Source organism: Populus nigra, chromosome 9 (assembly GCF_951802175.1).
Source record: "Populus nigra chromosome 9, ddPopNigr1.1, whole genome shotgun sequence".
Classification (NCBI taxonomy): Eukaryota; Viridiplantae; Streptophyta; class Magnoliopsida; order Malpighiales; family Salicaceae; genus Populus; species Populus nigra.
Genome location: NC_084860.1, coordinates 1,513,978 through 1,534,412, shown reverse-complemented (window position 1 = coordinate 1,534,412; position 20,435 = coordinate 1,513,978). Strand labels below are relative to the sequence as shown.

Below are 20,435 nucleotides of genomic sequence, written 5' to 3'. Positions count from 1 at the left end.
ATTTTGTAAAATATATCTTTAATTTAATGTTAAAATACTTCATGACATACTAGATATACAAGGGAATATAAATAGAAATAGATATTGGGACCTAATAAGACCTAATAAAACCTTGAAACAATATTTTAAAGGGTAAAATTAAAAAAAAAATGCAATGACCAAACTGCAAGAGAGAATTTCTTAAGAGCTAAAGGTGAGAAAATTGGCCATAGTCAATGACGTGAACCGTTAAGTAGTTTAATTCTTAATGTCAATAAAATTTATCTATTCATTTCAGTAATTGGTAACGGTCTAATCAAGAGAAAAATAAAATAGATGTTTAATTTAATTATTTTCGAAATTTACTGTTTGAAGGGGGGGGGGGGGGGAAGTTGACAGCCTCAGCAGGCAGCAGGACCACCTATGGGGTGACAGTTCGCGGTGGTGGTTGGGTCTACTTAGGTGGCTAAATTGATTAATTAATATTTCAAAACTGCTTCATGCGTAGTTAGCAAACCAGGGGCTTTTTCATCTTTCAACCAAAAGAGAAGCTATGGGCTTATGATCAGGTGACCATTAACTTTCCACTTTCGGTCTCTCCATCAATTCAGTGCAAAGTTCAATGCCAAACCCTAATTTCACGTTTGATTGATCAAATTATATATCATCCTTAATTATGTGTTGTGTGTTTGGCACAAAACAAAAAATGTACTCTATACACAAGTTGAAGAGGATGTTCCAAGCATTAACTAATACAATTGAAAACAAACATTTTTTTATGTGATATTATGATAATTTTTGTGATTATAGTTTTAAAAAACAAGTTTTTTTTAAAAAATATAAATAATTGTTTTTTTAGCTAAGTTTTCAAGAAATGATTTTTAATGGGATCCAAGTAAATTTGTAGTGGATGAGATTTAACCAAACACTTTTAACATTAAAATAAAATACAGGATAAAATGTGATGATGTCATTATCCTATATCGGGTAGGAGACAAAGGTCTTAGTTGCTTATATGGGCACCAAGAACACCTCTCTTACTACGAGACGTCTTTTAAGGGACAAAATCCACTGGAAGCAATGTGTGACAATACCTCGTGGTGAACCTACCATGCTGCGGATAGGGACATACTTCATCAGTTAATGCCGTCTGTGGGAACAAGTCATGTGCTCTACCCAAACCCCTCATATGGAAGGCTCTGATGAGGCTATTATCCCACATCGGTTAGGAGACGAGGGCCTTGATTGCTTATATGATACCAAGAATACTTCTCTCATTGCGAGATGTTTTTTAAGGAACAAAACCCACTGGAAGCCATGTGAGACAATACCTCGTAGTGGACCTACCATGCTGCGGATACGAACACACCTCATCAAAATGGTTATAACTCAGAATTTTTTTTATATAAATTGTAGGTTTTTCTGAACTAAGTTTTCAAGAAAGATTTTGCAGTGAAACTCATACAAATCTGCAGTGGATACCAGGTTTAACCAAATCCTTTCAACCCCGCAATTGGGGTAAAATATAAGTTGAAGCAAAATACAAAATAGATTCTTAGTGTCAAGGTTAAGTATCTTGTAATTTAGGCTACTCATCTCCATCATGTAGCACAAAATCGTGTAGGACTTTGATAGAGAAACATTGAACTAACACGGCTAGTTGGAAAAAAAAAAAACTATTGAGGTCCATGTGTATCATGAATATTCATTGAAGTCCAGTTCCATGGATGAATCGTATGGCATTTCCATTGAAAAAGAGAAGAGAGCAAAGAACCTTTTGGGTAACGTGTTATAATAGGTGCAAGATTTTTTTATGGATGGAGATATGGTGATGGCTAAAAATTAACAAGTTCTTGGTCAGCGGTCATCACTCTGAATTTTTTCTAAGATCTACCTAATTAAGCTAGCAAAACTAGGAACTGACCCTTCAACAGCAAGACTGGAAATTAATCAACGACTTAATTAATTTCTAATAAATTGGGATTTCTTCTGTTGTTTCTATAATTATGAAATGACTATACATGCCACCATTACGTCAATTACTTTGAAAGAGAATTCTTTAAAATCTGTTCGTACATATATCCAGTATTATTATATTATATATAATTTCATATGATACACGTTTGGTTGAAACCCTAGCAGATCTTTAAAATAATTATGTATTTGTATATTTTTGGTATTAATGAAACACTATTTTTCTTTTAAAAAAATGAAAAGAAATTAATACAATGCATGTGATGGCGCGCTATATAAGAATTAATACTATTTACACTTTGCGTAATTTTATTATCATATTAATTTTGATTTTTATGTTTAATTTGAGGATTTAGTATGTTTTTATATTAATTACTCATATAAATAGAAAAAAAATTGGATTAGAGCTACGAGGTTAATTTTTTCTCTAGATATATACATTGATTCCCTAGCTAGATTTTTTCTCTAGATATGTTAAATTTATGGCGGCTATGATAGAATAACATATGATCAAATAGCACCATTATAATTTCATTATATTCTTAGCTTTGAAAATTTAGTTCCTTAATTAATTGCTAATAAAAAAAAGGATTAGTACCACGAGTTTAATTATTTCTGAATCGATTCTTCCCTTCATACACGTAATATGCACTGAGATTATTTTTTTTGTTTGCAGAAGAATCCGAATTCCCTTGCTTAAAAAAAAACACATTTTCTTTATCTTCATGCTTAATTATAATAAGAAAAAGAACGAATAATTCTTTCAAATAAAAAATAAAAAATAAATCCCACTTGGTATCCAATGACTGCCAAAATTTAGATGTGGATGCCACGTCAAGGTGCACAGATTACGTATGGCATATGGGACAGTAGAATTTTATTGATCAAATCATCATCGCTTTCATCCAAAATGTCTCTTTACCTCATCAAGAACTCAAGATGATGTGCTGCACGATTGAGCCCACGTCTTCCAAAAACAGGCCCTTACAGAAGGGGTCCATTGCACAATCGATTAATCGTCCAAAATTAGGAATAGGTTAACAAGGCCGAACCAGACATGGAGTCGTTTAAATGGGACCCTTTCCGACTATAATTCAACAAATAAATCAATCAATAATTTCTTTCATATGATCATTGTACTTTAACTTGTCATTCATTTATCAATCAATAATTTCATTCATATGATCATTGATTATAGTAAAGGTGGAGTCAGGAGTGGGATTAATAATATATAAAATAGGAAACACAATCCCTGGAGTAATGAAATCATATTTAAGCATGGCGCCGGTGGAATCTTTATCCGTAACTGGATATTAAATGAAGCTCTCTACCTGGTTAATTACAAATTGATTACGGTATAAGTTCATATCGTGGCTATAATATTGAGATAATTTGATGCAATATGTTATAATTATTATTATTGATGTATCATTCTATTTTTAAATTTTAATTTTAAGTCCAAGTTTAAGTTTAAACTTAGGCTTAAAAATATTGATAATAATATTAATATAAATGTATGGTTACCCACTATCCAATCACTAAATCTTATTTCTGAATATATTAAATTTTTAAATATCATCAATCATAATTGCACAATATTTATTCGTCATAACAAAAATTATTATGTTTCTATTGGGAAAGAATGGTTCAATCAATGGTCATTGAAATTGATTTTAAAATCATGCAAATGCGCTAAGTATTTGAAGATAGAATTTACCTTAAGAAATGAACATTTTTGAACTTAATTTTACCAACACAAGAAAGCCTATTGTATACATTCAATCTATAACATATGCTGGTATTAATAATATAGAGGGATCAAATGAAATACTATGAGAGCAGTCAAGGATTATAGGGTACTCTTTGCAAAAAAATTTGAGGGTTCGCACTAGTGGCCGCATAGTTATGGACTTGTCGTGCATATGCTAATAAACACAGGATTAGATAATATGATAAGTTAAATTATCATCTAATTAACCTGGACAAATTAACCCATAATAAAACTCGATAAAGTCAAGGTAAATTCCCAGACAGAATCTAATAATTCAGACCTATAACTCTAAGAAACACAAACACGAGAGATTTGTGCGTATCAACATCAATGAAAAAGATAAGAAAGAGATTACCACAATATATAAAGTCCAATACAGTGAATGCCAGAAACAATGGAGAGATAGAGAACTCATGATTCAAGAAAAAATAAAAAAACAGGCTTTTTTTCTCAAAAGATGGAATTGGAGGCAAAGGGATTATAGAGCCAGTTCATCAACTTAAAAGGAAGCTACTTTGTTTTTCTTTTTTGGCTTTTTTCATTCTCTTCCAAAATTATGTAATATTACCTCGCAGATCATATGAAAACATCCATTTCATACCCATTAAAAGCTATATGCCCCGTCCCTTTAGCTATTCATCTTATTGTTCTTCATGTTCTTGTTCTCTCTTTATGCTTAAGAGACGTACGTACCTCACGGTTCATACTTCTCCACAATATATATGCTAATTTTGAGTTCGTATGTGATATGTCCATGCCTTTAATTTTGCCATCAAATGTCAATTAATTCAGATGTTTGATAGGTGCTTGAGCTTGGGCGATCATGTACGTGTATCTCAATGACACTCAGAAATTGGCTTTCTCGTTTTAAAGAAATACTTTATTCTTTAACTTGAGCTTGGGCAATCATGTATGTTTGATAGGTGCTTAATTGAGCTTGGGCGATCATTATTCGTTAGTAACATTGGTGGGCTCCATGATATTATTTCCAGAGCAGCAGCTAAGTTCATACCCGAAGAATATTGTTGGGTCGGATCCAAACAAACCGGATAAGAAACCCTCTCCTGTGTACCCTCCTGATCACCCGAATTTACCATAACCAGCTCCATGTCTTCTTGTTCATGATCAAGATCATCATTGGTGATGGTGGTGGCCCTGAAACCCCAAGTGGCCCCACAACAACCCAACCCTTTTAATCCTAGCCGTTCCTTATGACTCATTCGCAATCTTCCCCTTGAAGAATCTGCAGTACCATTCATATGATCTCTGAGCAATGCAAGAAACGTTTGTGCTTCTCTTTCTGGCTCCTGCAATAACACACTGAGTTGACTCATATTTCAACAAGTTACAGCTACTATATGATATAGCTACGTAAAGAGAGAAAAAGGAAATGAACTCGGAAGAGTGTTTAATGACATACAGGTGAAGGTGATGGAGAAGGGTTAATCGTGCATGGTGGAGCCATAAATTTTTTCTGTCCTGGATTAGAAGGCAAATTCACACATTGTTTTTCAAGATTAATTATTTACCCGTATATATAAAATTGTCAAATTAATTATCACACCCGTTCATCACAATTACCAATTTTTTTTTCAGAAAATAAAATAAGAACAAGTACCTGTATTTTATTCTTAGGAGAAATAATCTTACTTAAGAGTCGTCGGTTAATATTATCACTAAAAACCTAAATAGTTAATAAAGATTATAAGATACATGATTAATTATATATATAAAAAGATATTACTACTTTTTAAGTATCATATCTGAAGTAGTTTGCATTGGTGATTGTCTTAAATTACTAAAAATTTATCTTTATTTTTTTATAGTTTTTCTATAATATTCTCGAGCATCGGTAAATATTTAACTATAAATATTTCTAATTTTGATATTGATAAATATTACATAATCCAAACAATATAATATTTTTGATTATGATATTAATAAATAAATCCATAAAATTTAAATTAAAAAATTATTTTTTAATTTTTTAAAGCAGAATCTAGGTCAACCTGTATAGATTGGCCTAGACCCAATGCCTAGCCCGATCACGGTTCTAAGCGAGTGACTTGACTGTAGAGAAGACACGTGTGAACTAATTCACACGTGTATGCACAATGCAGTAAATTATATGTTGACTAAATAGTGAATTAAATTTGCATACAATACCCATGTAATTACAAAAGAGAGGGAAATGAAGAACTCACCTGTGCAGGGAGGCGAAGTCGAAGACGGTGGTTTGCTTTGAACCCTCTGTTCCTCCTCCCTCCTTTGCTTCTTCTTGTTTTTCACTTTTTTGGGTTGCCTGTTCTCTCTGTATTTGTCTTGTAAATAAAAAGAAAAAAATAAGTTGTTGATAGTTATATCATTAATGAAAAGATTATGAGCAAGTTGAAAAGAGTATGACACCATATTAACTGTATTTAAACTTGTAACTTTGCATTGTCATGTCTGCTAATTTATAGATTTTCTGTGAGTCCAGTGAGCTCAAAAAATATATATTTTTTGAGAATCGAGAGAAAGGGTGGTCCATTTGGATTGCCATGTAAGCGGTGTTTAAGAAAAAAAAAAATAGGACACTAGTCTGGTTGGCTGGTCTAGTCATAAAATTAACAGATTTCTATTCGACCAAGCCTAAACTGACAGATTTCTGTTCCAATAATGGACATAATTCTATAAGTTTAGGCCTGACCTAAAAAGAGAGATTTTTATTTTTTACTTTTAGTGTACCTCATGGGGCATATTTTATATACATAAAAAAATCCTCATGCTTGGGCCAAGCCTAGGTTTCAGGCACTGGAAGTCCGATTCTTGGGCCAATGGCGTGTAGTCGTGCCCAGCTCTTAAGCCTGGTCTAAGCACATCGATGCCTCCCAAGCGCCAACAACCAGCACTTAGGCTGGGCAACACTGGGCAGGCGCCTCCCCAGCGTTTTGGTAGCCCAAAGCCTCCCCAGGCAACCCAAACACAGGGATTTTTAACCCGTCTTCACCTGGAATGTCCAATCTTGTCCCAAGAAAACACCTCAATATTTTTTCATTTCCCAGGACTATGAATCGCACAATTTTTCTGTGTACATAATTTAAATTATGCAGAGCATGTTTGCTAATTGTAACCTACTTGGTGTGTTAAAATATTTTCTACACCTACTCTCTGCATCTACATGCAAGCATGGCACATACCAGACAGCTCTAAGATCTAACTTCTTGTTGCTGAGCCGTTGTAACTGTACCTTTCCCTATCTTTGATACTCTGTTTCCGGAAAACCTTCTCTGTTTCTTGGAAATAAAAATTCAAGAAATGGCCACCATCTATCCATCGAATCAATTTCCAGAATTACGTGCATATGTTAAGTGGGGTTCAATTTATTTTGAATAGAAAGGACACTAGAGTATGGGAGGCAGACTCACAAGGAAGGTTCAATTCATTTGGATGTTGCTTCAGAATAGAGTCTGCACTCGGGAGTTTCTTCTCCACAGGAATCTGATAGACACCGGTCAAAGTAATTGTTCATCTTTTCTTGCACTGTGATGATGTGTGGAAACTGTGGGTGAAGTTCACAAAATGGTTAGACTGCAGCTGGATTATGCTTCAGGAGTGCACTGGTGACCGGGATACTCCCAACGAAAAGCATTTATTTTGCTTTCGCATGGCATTTTATAGGGCATTTGGAAATCAAGAAATAAACTAATTTTTGAAAACAAAAAACCGATTGGAATGCAGTGTTTACACTAATCCTTCACCACCTAGCACTATTGTTGCACACTGTGGACAATAATTTCTCATATACAGGGATGGATCTTTACAGAAGTCCGATAGAAATATCTGATGCTGGACAAATTAACAACTGCTGAATATCTTTTGGTTTAATTGTTTTATATATGAGTTTTTCATTTCTCTCTATGTAAAGACTATGTTTTATTTATAAAATTTCGATTATTATAAAAAAAGAAAAATCTGCAGATGGAGGCTAGCTAAATTAATGGGTCAAAGGTAGAAATCTTTTACATTTCTCTATGCTTTATTGCTCTCTATTTATAACATGGATCCTCATTCTATCAAACGTAGACCAAAATAATGTAGGAATTTTCGGACAAGCTGATCGAAAAATCACTCTTTCCATTTTAAACCAATCATTTGTTTATAAGATTCACAATTTACCCCTTTATCATTTGCACATCAATTATTTCAACTTAAAATCTTCAATTTTTAAATGAGGTTTATTTAATAATTTTAAAATAACTCTTAATACTTGAAACCTATTTGAATTTAAAAATTTATACATGCTCACCACTATCTTATAACTGATTTTATCAATTTAATAAAAAATAAAGAGGATAATGAGATTAGAACCCATGACACATTAATTTCTTTGCTATTAAATTTAAATATAATATAAAAAATAATCTCAACTTCAAAATTTAAACTCTTAACAGGGTCTAAGAAATAGTTCTAAGAACATAAGATAACAAAGAATTTATAGTATTCTGGTCAATCAGAAATATAGAAGAGAACTGCAATATTATTATTCCCGGCCTGCCTTGTTCAAGAATGTAGTTTCTTGACTGAAACTTTAATGATTTTGACTTGATGTTTCGCGGCAAGGGGAATTACCCTTTAGCCTAGTAGCTGGTTAGTGATCACTTCCATTGCACTCTATACTCCAAGTAGAAGGAAATGAAGCCCCATGGCTTGTTGGAAATATATAGATTTCAAGGACAATTTTTCATGAACGTGAAACACAATTGTATATTCTATGCGTCTATGTATGTACAGTTAAAGTAGGATTATTCCAAAAGGAAAAGGGAAAAAGATGAGGAATTTACTTTCTGCTTGTTTAGTTCAGAAGCAAGAATGTGAATCTCGATTTCAAGCTGCAATATTAATACGGTTTAACAAATAATCTGCATTTTTTTTTATACTGAACTAATCTTAATATATTTATTTTTATAGTGATCAATCAAACAAGTTCTTAAGCTACAAAAAGCAGAGTAATTTTTAAATTAGTATAATTTTTAAAGGAGGAGCTCATCCGAGCAAGAAGTCACCGAAAAGAAAAAGGTGCATTTTAAGAGATCAATACAAAGTATTATTTAATTATTTAAAAAGAAATAGAAAAGTAAGATGTGTGCTGATAGTTTTTTAAAAGTTGATATAAATTATATATATAAAAACTTAAGTTTTTTAGTTAAGATAATGATTAGCTATAGAAAATAAGTTCTGCACCCAACCTTTTTTAATTAAAAATATTTTATCATAATGCAGGAATATTTATATTCATTTTGTATTTCCAGGTCAGAAACTACAGATCACATCCGTTTTCATTATAATTAAATGTCTTGAAAAATCTGGAACAAATAGTTTATTGGTGGGGACTTTCATGGTTCATAACTCATTTATTGGATGATTTGTTTCATTAGTGGAAAGGATTGATGAAAGGAAAGTTCAAGTGAAAGGTATGGCAAGGACTCTTTTATATATGGAATAATATAGATTATAATTTGGAATGCTAAAGCTAATTCTTATTAGAAGCAATCAATATCCCTGATTTTTTGTTTTTTTATTTCACAGCATCTTGGATTCATTTCTTTAAACCTAGTTTTATACATAATTTTATGGTTCTATTAAAAAATAGAGAGTGTGTAGCAGATTGGAGTAATAAATACCTGTAATATGCTACCATGCCGGATTTCCATCCATTAGATGACCAACTCTATATAATTCTTCAATATTGATAAAAAATCAACATATTTTTATTATATTCTTATAAAAGAAATAAATAAAACTTTAGCTTTACTATATTCTTGTCATAATTTCACTTTATAAACTGAACAAGCAAAACACAGATACTAATTTAATTATTTTATTGTTTGTATTGTAATAATTATTTGAAAATTTTGTTGAATTTTAATTGTTATTGTTGAATTTAATTACCATGGAAATGGTAATTGAAAATGAAGAATTAAATTTAATTATTTTATCTCAATTTTATTCTATTATTGCTTGTTATGTTTTTTATTATTTCTATTAATTTTAATTGTCATTTATGTATTACTATAGATGTTAGTTGAAAATATATAGATAAATTTCTATAGATGTTAGGATGTATATAAGATTTTCCAACGGAGTCAATTGATTTGTGGTTGTTGTAAATATTTGCAAATTTGAAAACTGTAGGTAGTCTCCAGTATATATATAGGAGGTGCTGCCGAATTTTTTTTAAATAATCGAAGTTAATTATGTAATTATTCGTATAAATTTGTGTAGATACATAGAATGAAATCAACAGTACGTCGTCAGCAGACGGTTGTAGCTAGTTCTTCTAGCAGCGAGGATGACTTATCCTTAGATGCTGATCACGAAGAGGCATCTGCACCAACTTGTGATGCTGCCTCTTCTAGAGCGGTTTCACGGCGCAGAGACGATGTGCCTTCACAACGGGGTCAATTCACCCGCAAGTACCAGACACAATGGAAGGATGACTTTTCAATGTTAGTTTGTTTAGGTTTTAGTTTTTTTTTTATATACTTATAACATAATTTATGAACAACTAATTAATATTTTATTAATTTTATTTAATTTTAGGTTCACAAACATTGAGGCTGCCCGGACAGTAACATCGGCGTTTAAATCGTCGATGGAGATTCTATTTTTTCAATGGAGTCAGGTTTCATACATCCTGAGTGGAGACCTAATATCGATGCATGGTTTCGACGATTTCAGGTAGGTGTTAACTTTTAATTTCCAGCTTATTTTTCATAAAATATTTTTATAATTTTATATCTTGTACTATTTTTATTTTAAATAAATTATTTATACACAATACAAATTTGAGTGGGATAAAGCGAACAACAATGTTGTGAGGAGGGTATGGGAGAATCACGCGGCAATTAGGTAACATCAAAAATAATATAATTTTTTGTTCTAAATTCTAATTTGTTACTATGGAAGTAGGTTGCGTGATTTTTGGTATGACATATAAAAAAAGCAAAAAGATATGCGAGAGATAACGATCTAGAAGGCTGGAATGAGGTGGCGGTTTGGCGGGAATTCAAACCGCCATTCATCTCGGGAGATATATGGACACAAGAGCAAGTGATGTCTGAGCAGTTCGCACGATGCTCACAGTTTGGTGCCGACAATCGGACCGGCAAATTCATGGTTCGGTGACCATGCACACCAGCGGCTCTGTTCAGTTCGGTGCACATGCGAAGTAGATGGTAAAATTAATTTAAATGCAATATATCGTTAATTAATTTGTTGTTGCTTATAAATATATTTAACTTGCAACTTTTTTTTTCCTTACAGACTACGTCTCTTGGACGTGAGCCGAGCCCAATGGAGCTGTTTGTAGAGACGCACGTGCGGAGTCAAGACCACCAAAAGGGGGTGCAGCAGTTCGTGGACAACCGTACTTAACACTTCGTGGTATGTTCGTTCAATCATTTTATTTTGTAAGTTATTATTTTCTTGAATTGAATATGATGATTTTTTTTAAAAAAATTTCAGGAGACCTATAATAGCCGGCTGAGGGAGAGATATGGGGACGATCCTTCGATCCATCCGGATTTCGATCTGGATTTGTGGATGGAGGTAGGATCATTTGGTGGACCCAATAAAAATCGGGTCTACGGGCTCTCTAACACTACGACCAAAAATTTGCGGGCGGCTCGTAGTGTCTCAACCGTTGGAAGCTCTCCATCAGTATCGAGCACCCAATCTGAGGAGTTCATGGCCTTGAAACAACAATATGAATGACTCTTGACGGATTATGATCAACTCCGTCAAATGATCATAGACATTAGATTAAGGATAGGTGATGATACATGTGTAGGACTATTCCAAAAGGAAAAGGGGAAACCAGTACTAATTTACTTTCTTGTTTTTTGCTTGCCTATTTTAGAAGCAAGAATGTGAATCTCGATTTCAAGCTGCGATGTTATGGTTTAACAAATGCAATACATTTTTTCATATATAATGAACTAAGAAAAAAAAATCTGATAATTATTTAATATAATATCAAAATTATATCGATGAAACTGTGAAGAGTTCAAAATTTATATTCTATATTTTTTTAATTAAATTAGAAAAAAATATAAGACAACTAATTTCAATTGAGAGAATATAAAAAATGTTGAACGGACTATACATTATAAAATTGAAGTTTTTTTTAATGACCCCATTTCAATAATTTAATTTAATATGTTATGAGAACTTAATGATTAAATAATTAGAAATTCAAACCTCATAAATTTAACTTGAAACTGATGGATATGGAACTTAAGGGTAGAGTTGTTTTTTATACAATTTTATATTCTATACTTCTTTAAAGCAAATGAAATTTTTTTTTTATAGTAATTGAGAGATCATATTAATAAGATTTAGGCAATGCCATTAAAGAAATAACAAATTAACTAAAAGAAGCAAATAAGAACAATTAAAATAGGATTATTCCAAAAGGAAAAAAGGTTAAACAAGTAATAAATTAATTTCTTCTTTTTTGCTTGCCTATTTTAGGAGCAAGAATGTTAATCTTGATTTCAAGCTGCAATTAATATTATGGTTTAACAAATGCAATACATTTTTCACTCATACTGAAACTAAGAAAATTTTTTTTGACCAAAATCTAATCTTAATATATTTATTTTTATAATGATCATTTAAACAAGTTCTTAAGCTAATATATACTTCTGGAAACGGATTAATTAAATTATTAATATGGAAGAAAATATCCCTGCAAAGGAGGAGCTCATCAGCAAGAATTCACCATAAAGGAAAAGTGTATTTTAAGAGATCGATACAAAGCATTATTTAATTATTTAAAATAAATAATAAGCTTAGATGGGTGCTGATAGTATGGAATGTTAGATATAAAATTATTTATAAAATTTAAATTTAAAATTATTTTAAGCGAAAGGAGAATCAACATATCTTTATTATATTCTCATAATAGTTTCACTTTATAAACCAAACAAGCAACACACAGATCCTAATTTACTTTTTTTTCTGAAAAAGGAATTAAGGGATTGTATATATAGGGTTCTCAAACGACTTAATTCAGAAAAAAACTACAGGCTAGGTTGTTTCTTTGTAGTCATCTCTCCGGAAACAAGTTTTCTTGTTGACATTGATTTTACCAAGAAGCAGGTGGAGGAGCATTTCGATCATTTCCATTACTAAAAGGTATGAAATACTTACAGTTCTCCTTGAGTGCTCACTTCCTAATTTTGTTTTCCATTATATTAATGAGTTATATAATATAAATTTTTTTTTAGGATTTCACCTTAATTAGCTTTGAATTGAGATTTTTCATTAACAATAGTCACTTACATCATTTTTTGCAGAGAGAAAACATGGGTTCTCTTCCTATAAGGGGGACACCTTATAGAGCAGCCATGAATGGAGATTGGAAAAGCATGCTTGACCATTATCAGGAACGTGTCCTAGATGTGCCCTTGCCAGTTACGCTCTCTGCGGATACTGCACTTCATTTAGCTGTGTACAGCAAACAAGAGCAACCACTTAAAGATTTACTTGAAATCGTGAAGGGTGATGAGTTCTTTGTACCTGATGAGACAGAATCCCTTGTAACTGAGACAGAGTCCATTCTACCTAAGTTTGAATTTCTCAAGAGAAAAAACAAATTTGGAAATACGGTTCTTCACGAGGCAACCATCTTCGGGAATTATGAGGCTGTAAGACTCTTGGTAGATAGTTGTGAAGAGTCTGAAGACCTCCTTAAGGAAACAAATAACTACGGTGAAACTCCATTGTTTACAGCCGCTGGATTTGCTGAGGCAGAAATAGTGGAGTTTTTAATCCGTTCCAAACCCCAACAATGCGTGGATGATAATGGCCGCCTGTTATCAATTCACATCAAGCGAACGAAAGATGACCTGTCCATCCTTAGCAATGCTATCAGAGGGCAACACTTTGGTAACAATTATTACTCTCTTTACATAATTCTCAATTTTAAAAAGTATACTCATATATATAAGAAATCGTATAATTCTTCTATGCCTAATTTCATGAATGCAGAAACAGCTTTAATGTTGCTAGAACTGGATGACTCGCTCCACAGCTTGGAGGACAATAATGGCGTAACTGCTCTTCAACTTCTAGCCCAAATGCCAACCGCTTTTGAGAGTGGATTTCCCATGGGCATATGTGAAAGACTCATCTACTGCTGTATGCCTAAACTAACCACGTTATTAGACCTTACAATATTGCCTACATATTTCTTGTCTGTATACCATGGACACACACACACACATACTCTTATGTGTATATATGTGTATGCACACACAATTTGAACTCTATATTATGTTGCAGGCCTTCCTGTTAAACGTCACCACAAGGTAAAATCACAGGTACTAGAAACTTGGTTGAAGGAAAGCAAGATGCTGGATAGGAATCAAAGAGGCGGCATACTCAAATATTTAAAGGTCCCTAAAGGTATTGGACACAATTGAGGCCTGTTCTTTTTGGTTTCAAGGCTAGGTGGTATTATATATTGAGCTACCTTTGAGATATTACAATATTTGAATCCAGTATTATACATTAAGTCTCTCGCTCTCTCTCTCATTTTTTTTTTCAAAGGAAGATTTAATGGACTGGTTATGTTCCTTCCTCCAAATTTTACAAGTGTTGTATTTCCAGTTTGCGGCGTCAAAAATGACAAGTAATAATCTATCACGTTGCAGATTTTAATATGATACAACCACCTTTTGTTGTTGTTCTCTTATAAGTATTACTAAGTAACTTAAATTGTTTTTATTGAAATGATTTTTTAAATGATATTATAACACAATCATGAATTTGAATTCTAGCTTCCTTATATTAGTAATGATTTAGATTCTGTTTGATATTGTGATAGTAGTTATTTTTTAAAGTATTTTTTAAGAAAATTTATTAAAATAATATTTTTTTTATTTTTTTATTAGCACATCAAAATAATTTAAAAACATCAAAAAAAAATATTTAATTTGAAGTAAATAAAAAAATTATAAAAAATTATTTTTAAAATAAAAAAATAAATATCATTTTAATAAGAAATGTTTACCGATTCGAATCGTAACACTCATTTTTTCAATTAACTTAACAATTTCAGCAAAAAACAGTGTATATTTCAAAACTAAATTGCTTTGTAATTGTAACTTGCTTTTGAATTTCGTGATCTTCACTGGACCATTAAGTCCTTACTGGCTCCCCTGCTATTTGGATTTTGATTATTATTTCTATATTTCATTCAAAAGACTCAAGTTTTATGCATCACTCACAATATTTACTTAGGACTGGTGGTTCTACCACCGATTGAGCACCATCTCACTGTTATTTAAAAAGGTGCATTACATTGACATGTTTTCTTTTTTACTTGAATAATCCTTATACTTGAACTTGTAAAAAAAGGGGATTGGATGTTACATCCTCATTAACTTAACAAGAGGTTTTGGTTCACATCCTGTTTTTAGATACTTATGCAAATAATTCATTTTTTAGATAAACTCTCTGTAAATATCAAACTCGCTTTAATTATGTAGGTGTTGTTTTGTTTTCTACAATTTTGAGGCTCGCTTTTATGGTTGCACGATTTAGATTCATTTCTTCTAGCTACGTACGATTTCTCTTTTAATTATGTTGGTGTTGTTTTGTTTTCTACAAATTTTTTATAAAACGGAAAGTTAGCCGTATAGTTTTTGACTACCCAATATAAAGTATTGCTGATATAAAGGTTAAAAACCAGACAGTCACTATCTTTTTTCACCTTTAACATGTCCCTATTTTTTCACCTTCTACAATCATGATATTTTTTTGTTCATCCTTCTACTATCATTAATTGTTAACATTTCTTTCTGTTTCTTAAAAATGGCGCCTACCTCTCATCCATTTTTAATTTCATTCCCCTTCGCATGAACATGAAGTACGATGTTGGCTAGATGGATTCTGGAACCAGAAAATAAAGCATGTATTTGCTTTGAGACTCGCCGAAATCCTAATAGAGAACGATGAGTCATTGAAAAAAGTCAGCATAACAAAGGAAGGACTGGGTGGGAAAGAACATAGGAAGGGCGAAAACCAGTTCTCTGAACTCAATAGCAAAGGAAAAGAAACAGAAGAAACTTCTGAAACGAACTCATCATTGAAGGAGAAGATCCCATTGCTTATTGCAACCAAAAATGGAAAAGAAGAAATTGTGTTGGAGATAATGAAAAAATATCCCGATGCTATTGTGCTGCTCAATGAAACGAACTCGTCATTAACTAGGCAGGAGCATATCCCATTGTTTATTGCAACTATAAATGGAATAGAAGAGATTGTGTGGGAGATAATAAATCAATATCCCCACGCTGTTGAGCATCTCAATGAGGAGGGGCAGAGCATTTTGAATGTGGCCGTCAAGCATCGCCAGAAAAACATCTTCAGTCTTGTGAAGCATCAGAAAATACCATTGGCTAGACTGCATCGAGTTGTTGATAAGACGGGCAACACATTGTTGCACCATGTTGCAGATATGGAGCATTACAGAGGAGGAACCAAGCCTGGGCCTGCACTTAAACTTCAGGAGGAGTTGCAATGGTTTGAGGTGAGACCTTTTCTTCCCTTTTTCTTTACCTCCTGATAAAAATTATTCATGTACTTGGTACAGGATTATCCGTCTTGTGTATTAGAGCACCAAACCTATTAAAACATTTGTTTCAATCAAATTATCCAATCCAGTTAAGGTTATAGAAAAACCGTCGAACTGTAAAAAATCGATTTTAATGCTAATGAAACGTAGACATGTCACCTAATTAAGACATCAGGCTGATCTAGTTCTCCTTGTCACCCGAACCAACAACTTAAATATTATTAAAAATTATACACAATTAAATAATACGTTGTTTTATTTACAAACTCCATTTATATAACAATCATATTTATCACCCGATTATTGCAGCAAGTGCAAAAGGTGATTCCTTCTCATTATGTCACGCTTCGGAACGATGAAGGCAAGACTGCAGATGAGCTCTTCAAAGAGAGTCACCAGGACCAACTGAAAAATGCACAAAAATGGATAAAGGAAACGACTCAGTCATGTTCCACAGTAGCTGCACTTGTTGCTACTGTTGTCTTTGCTGCTGCATACACTGTGCCCGGAGGTTCTGATAAGAATGGCAAGCCCAACTTCATCAACTCTCCCTATTTTCTGGTTTTCACTGTCTCGGATGTTCTTTCCTTAGCAAGCTCCTTGACTTCGCTTGTGGTATTTCTGTCTTTGTTGACCTCTCCATTTGAGCTACAAGAATTTCACATCTCTCTTCCTCGAAAACTTCTTGTTGGCTTCACCTTCCTCTTCTTTGCTGTGATAACGACCATGCTATCTTTTGGGGCCACAATCTTGATACTCATTCAGTCAGAGAAAAAGTTGACAACATTACTCCTTTCCATTGCTGCATTCCTTCCGGTCTTAGTATTTGCAATAATGCAATTTCGTCTGTACGTCTCATTTATGGGCTCTACATTCAACATTCTCAAGAAAACCAGGAAAGCTCGAACACCGTTTCTTGTCCCTTGCCTACCGTGGGGGAAAATGCTCGGTCTTAAGAAAAAGGAAAAAAGCTCGACTTGATTAATTAATATTGGAGATTAAAGTGGCATCGAGGTTTTTCCTTGTTATAGTTGGTTTGAACCTCTACCATAGATCATTATATATTGTGTTTTATTGCATGTATGGTTGTTATTCAGTTTCGTGATATTTAATTATGTGGTTATGCTGTTTTCAATGACGGCCTTGAAGCCAGTATGTATTATATATAGTTTGTCACAGGTTGGTATTTGAATGGTATGATTACAGGCCTTCAAGCTTGCTTCAATCAGTTACATGTTAATAAAATTGAATGTAAATTATAAATGTTTAATGTGTGGTCGTTCTGGATTATAAATATTTAATGTGTGTTTGAATTAGAATTAGAATTAGAATTTTTCGTGTTCTGTGAACATCTACCAGCTCGCAATCACCCACACAACACACACACACACACACACACACAAAACTAGACCCAGTAAGCAAAACGAGCACCAACCCGTAACAACCCAAACCAACAACCCTCTCCATCATCTTCCCTAACTCGCAAGCACCGTAAGTCACCACCAAAAGCCTTCACCTCAGCCAGCCATAACAACCATTACACACCACTATTACACTTCACTTCCTCCATTCTTCCACGCCTCTCTCTCTCTCTTCAATCCACCCCAAAAGGAAAAAATAAAAAATACAATACAAGAATCTAGGGAGATCAGGGCTGAAAGTGAGCCAGCTCTCATAATTAAGGAGCTTGGGTAAGTTTTGGGAACCAGCTAAATGTTAAAGAAGCGAGATCACTGTTGCAATGTTGCAATGTTGCAGAGACCATGGTGTCAATTTCTTTGATAACGCAGAGGCTTATGCTAATGGAAGAGCCGAAGAAATCATGGGTCAAGCAATCTGTGTTTAGTAAGATCTTTTGGGGAGGTCCTGGTCCTAATTGTTGGGGATTCCGGCTCCCCCATGCGCGGACCGGTGGTGTTCTGATATTTGCTCAAAGGAGGCTAAAGAACACTGAGACACAATATTTAACGTGGTTCGGCTAAACCACTTACATCCACAGGAGAAGTCAATATTATTAGAGACAGATAGAGAAAGTATTACAACACACATGGATGAGGAGGCTCACTTCACTCAAACTCTACTCTCAGCTCTCTCACACTGCTGCACATGGCAGCAGGTTTGCTCTCACTCCCGGTGCCCTTTTATAGGCAATAATGGTGCCATCAGCTCCTACTCTTCTTCAACAAAGGTGGCTGCCAACTCCAGCTCTTCTTCAACAATAGTGGCTGCCAACCTTTGACATTTTGGATGGGTGCCCATGGTTGGTGCAACTCCAGCTGCAGCTGCAGCTATTGTCAATGGTTGTTGCACATTAATGGCAACCAACCCATCGATCATCCGCTTTGCCATTCATGTGGGGCAACTGTCCGCTTGCTTCTTCAGCACAGACTTGCATCTTGCAACTCTTCCAAGCTTACCATTCTGAGAGCGTCTCCGGCCAAGTTTACAGGTACTGATGTAACCATATTATTCAATAGTTTCACTCACATTTAACCAGTGTTTTGCCTATGTTTTTTATATAAAATTCCTTGATATTCTTTGTTTTATGTTTTGAAGGCACTTTTGGATGAAAGATGCAAAAAGGAGTAAATTGGAGATAATTGGCAGATTTGACCTTCGGTCGATGTTTTGTGCAGAGCATGAGCTCTAGAGGTTGAAATGAAGTGATTCTAGTGGCATTAAAAAGGTAACATCCATGCCTTTTTGGACATCTAAGGCAAGAAAATAAAATAAAGAAGAGCATGGAAATCGCAACCTTCAAAGTCAAATCTCGCAATCTGCCAGTGTTGACCTTCGGCCATTCCAACTTGAATATCTAGAGCTACAGAGGTCCAATTGATGCAAACTCAATTTTTTTGGATTCATGACTCAAAATTCTATAAACGCTACAAATTTTAGCCAAAAAAATGTCATATGAGAGAGATATGAGTTTTCAAAGATGACATCTGAATTCTGCCAGCAAACAGGTTTCGTAAAGAAACGAGTCCAAATTACGTTCCGAAGCATCTAAACCGATATCCAAGTTTTTATTTCAGAAATTTAGCTCCTCTAAGTCAAAGATTGAAGATTTCATGCAAGGCTATTTCTCCTTTTTTAGGAAAATAGTTATTGAAGTACTTAAATGTAAACAGTCTACTTAATGAAGGATTATATTGTAAAATAGAGACCTAGGGTTTCCTAGGATATAAAAAAAATGAGAGAAGAGAAGGGGGCAGCCAGCCAAGAGGAGAAAAACGCCCCTCTCCTCTAAGAAACCCTAAATTATGCATTCTTCCTTCTTTTTGATTAGTTGTTCAACAAACATGCAAGGCTAAACACTTTTTCTTGGTTGCAAGGACATGGAAACCTTCGGATTTCAAGAACTGTGAGATTTATTTTACCTTTTCTTTTCAGTTTATATGATGAATATGTTTGTTCTCCTATGCTTATTTTTCCTATGATTGTTTATTTTAATTGCTAGAGCGGACTCTAAGTTATTATTGTAGACAATCTATTGCTAAGTTTGATATCAAAACCGGAGTTGTGGTATATGAACTTGTGAAGCAACTGAGTTTACTAATTGTGGCGGATCTACGTTATTAATCTTAGAGAGAACATTCAATCAAATCAAACATAGACTGCGGACAGTTATGTTTTCTTGATTAATCAACTTATCTAGTTCTTAAGGCTGCCATTAAATTAAATTACTAGTGCGGACACTGTGGTTGTTTGATGGTTAGGGTTAGTTATACGGCGGATCCGTTAACTAACCAATGTTAAGAAGAGATAAATATTCAGAATATAAATTGATGTTTCGTTTCCATGATCAGTTCTGATTTCTGTAGGTGGATGTGTGCTTGTGACAAAGGTTTGTTCTCTTGATAATTTTCTGATTTTATTAAATTTCGTTTGATAGTTTTCTGTTTTCTTTTGCTTTAGCCTAGATAACGTCCAAACCCCCCCAAATTGCATATCATCTGTCATCACCCAATTTTGGATGATTCCCCAAAATTCACTTTTCTTTCAAAATAAAAATAAAATAAAATAAAGGTTGACGATGTGGAGAAAGCTGATCAAGAAAGACTGCAAAAATAGACAAAAATCAAT

The 20,435-nt window shown here is 33.6% G+C and overlaps 1 protein-coding gene across 1 annotated transcript; it reads left to right on the top strand.

Moving 5' to 3' along the window:
* Positions 1–12,747: 12,747 nt before the first annotated feature.
* LOC133703160 (uncharacterized) lies at positions 12,748–17,577 on the top strand. Its single transcript, XM_062127606.1, has 6 exons — positions 12,748–12,904; positions 13,066–13,657; positions 13,760–13,909; positions 14,054–14,176; positions 15,643–16,304; positions 16,659–17,577. The coding sequence occupies exons 2-6, from the start codon at positions 13,075–13,077 to the stop codon at positions 17,328–17,330; spliced, it is 2,190 nt and encodes a 729-aa protein (XP_061983590.1). The 5' UTR covers positions 12,748–12,904; positions 13,066–13,074; the 3' UTR covers positions 17,331–17,577.
* The last annotated feature ends 2,858 nt before the right edge of the window (positions 17,578–20,435 follow it).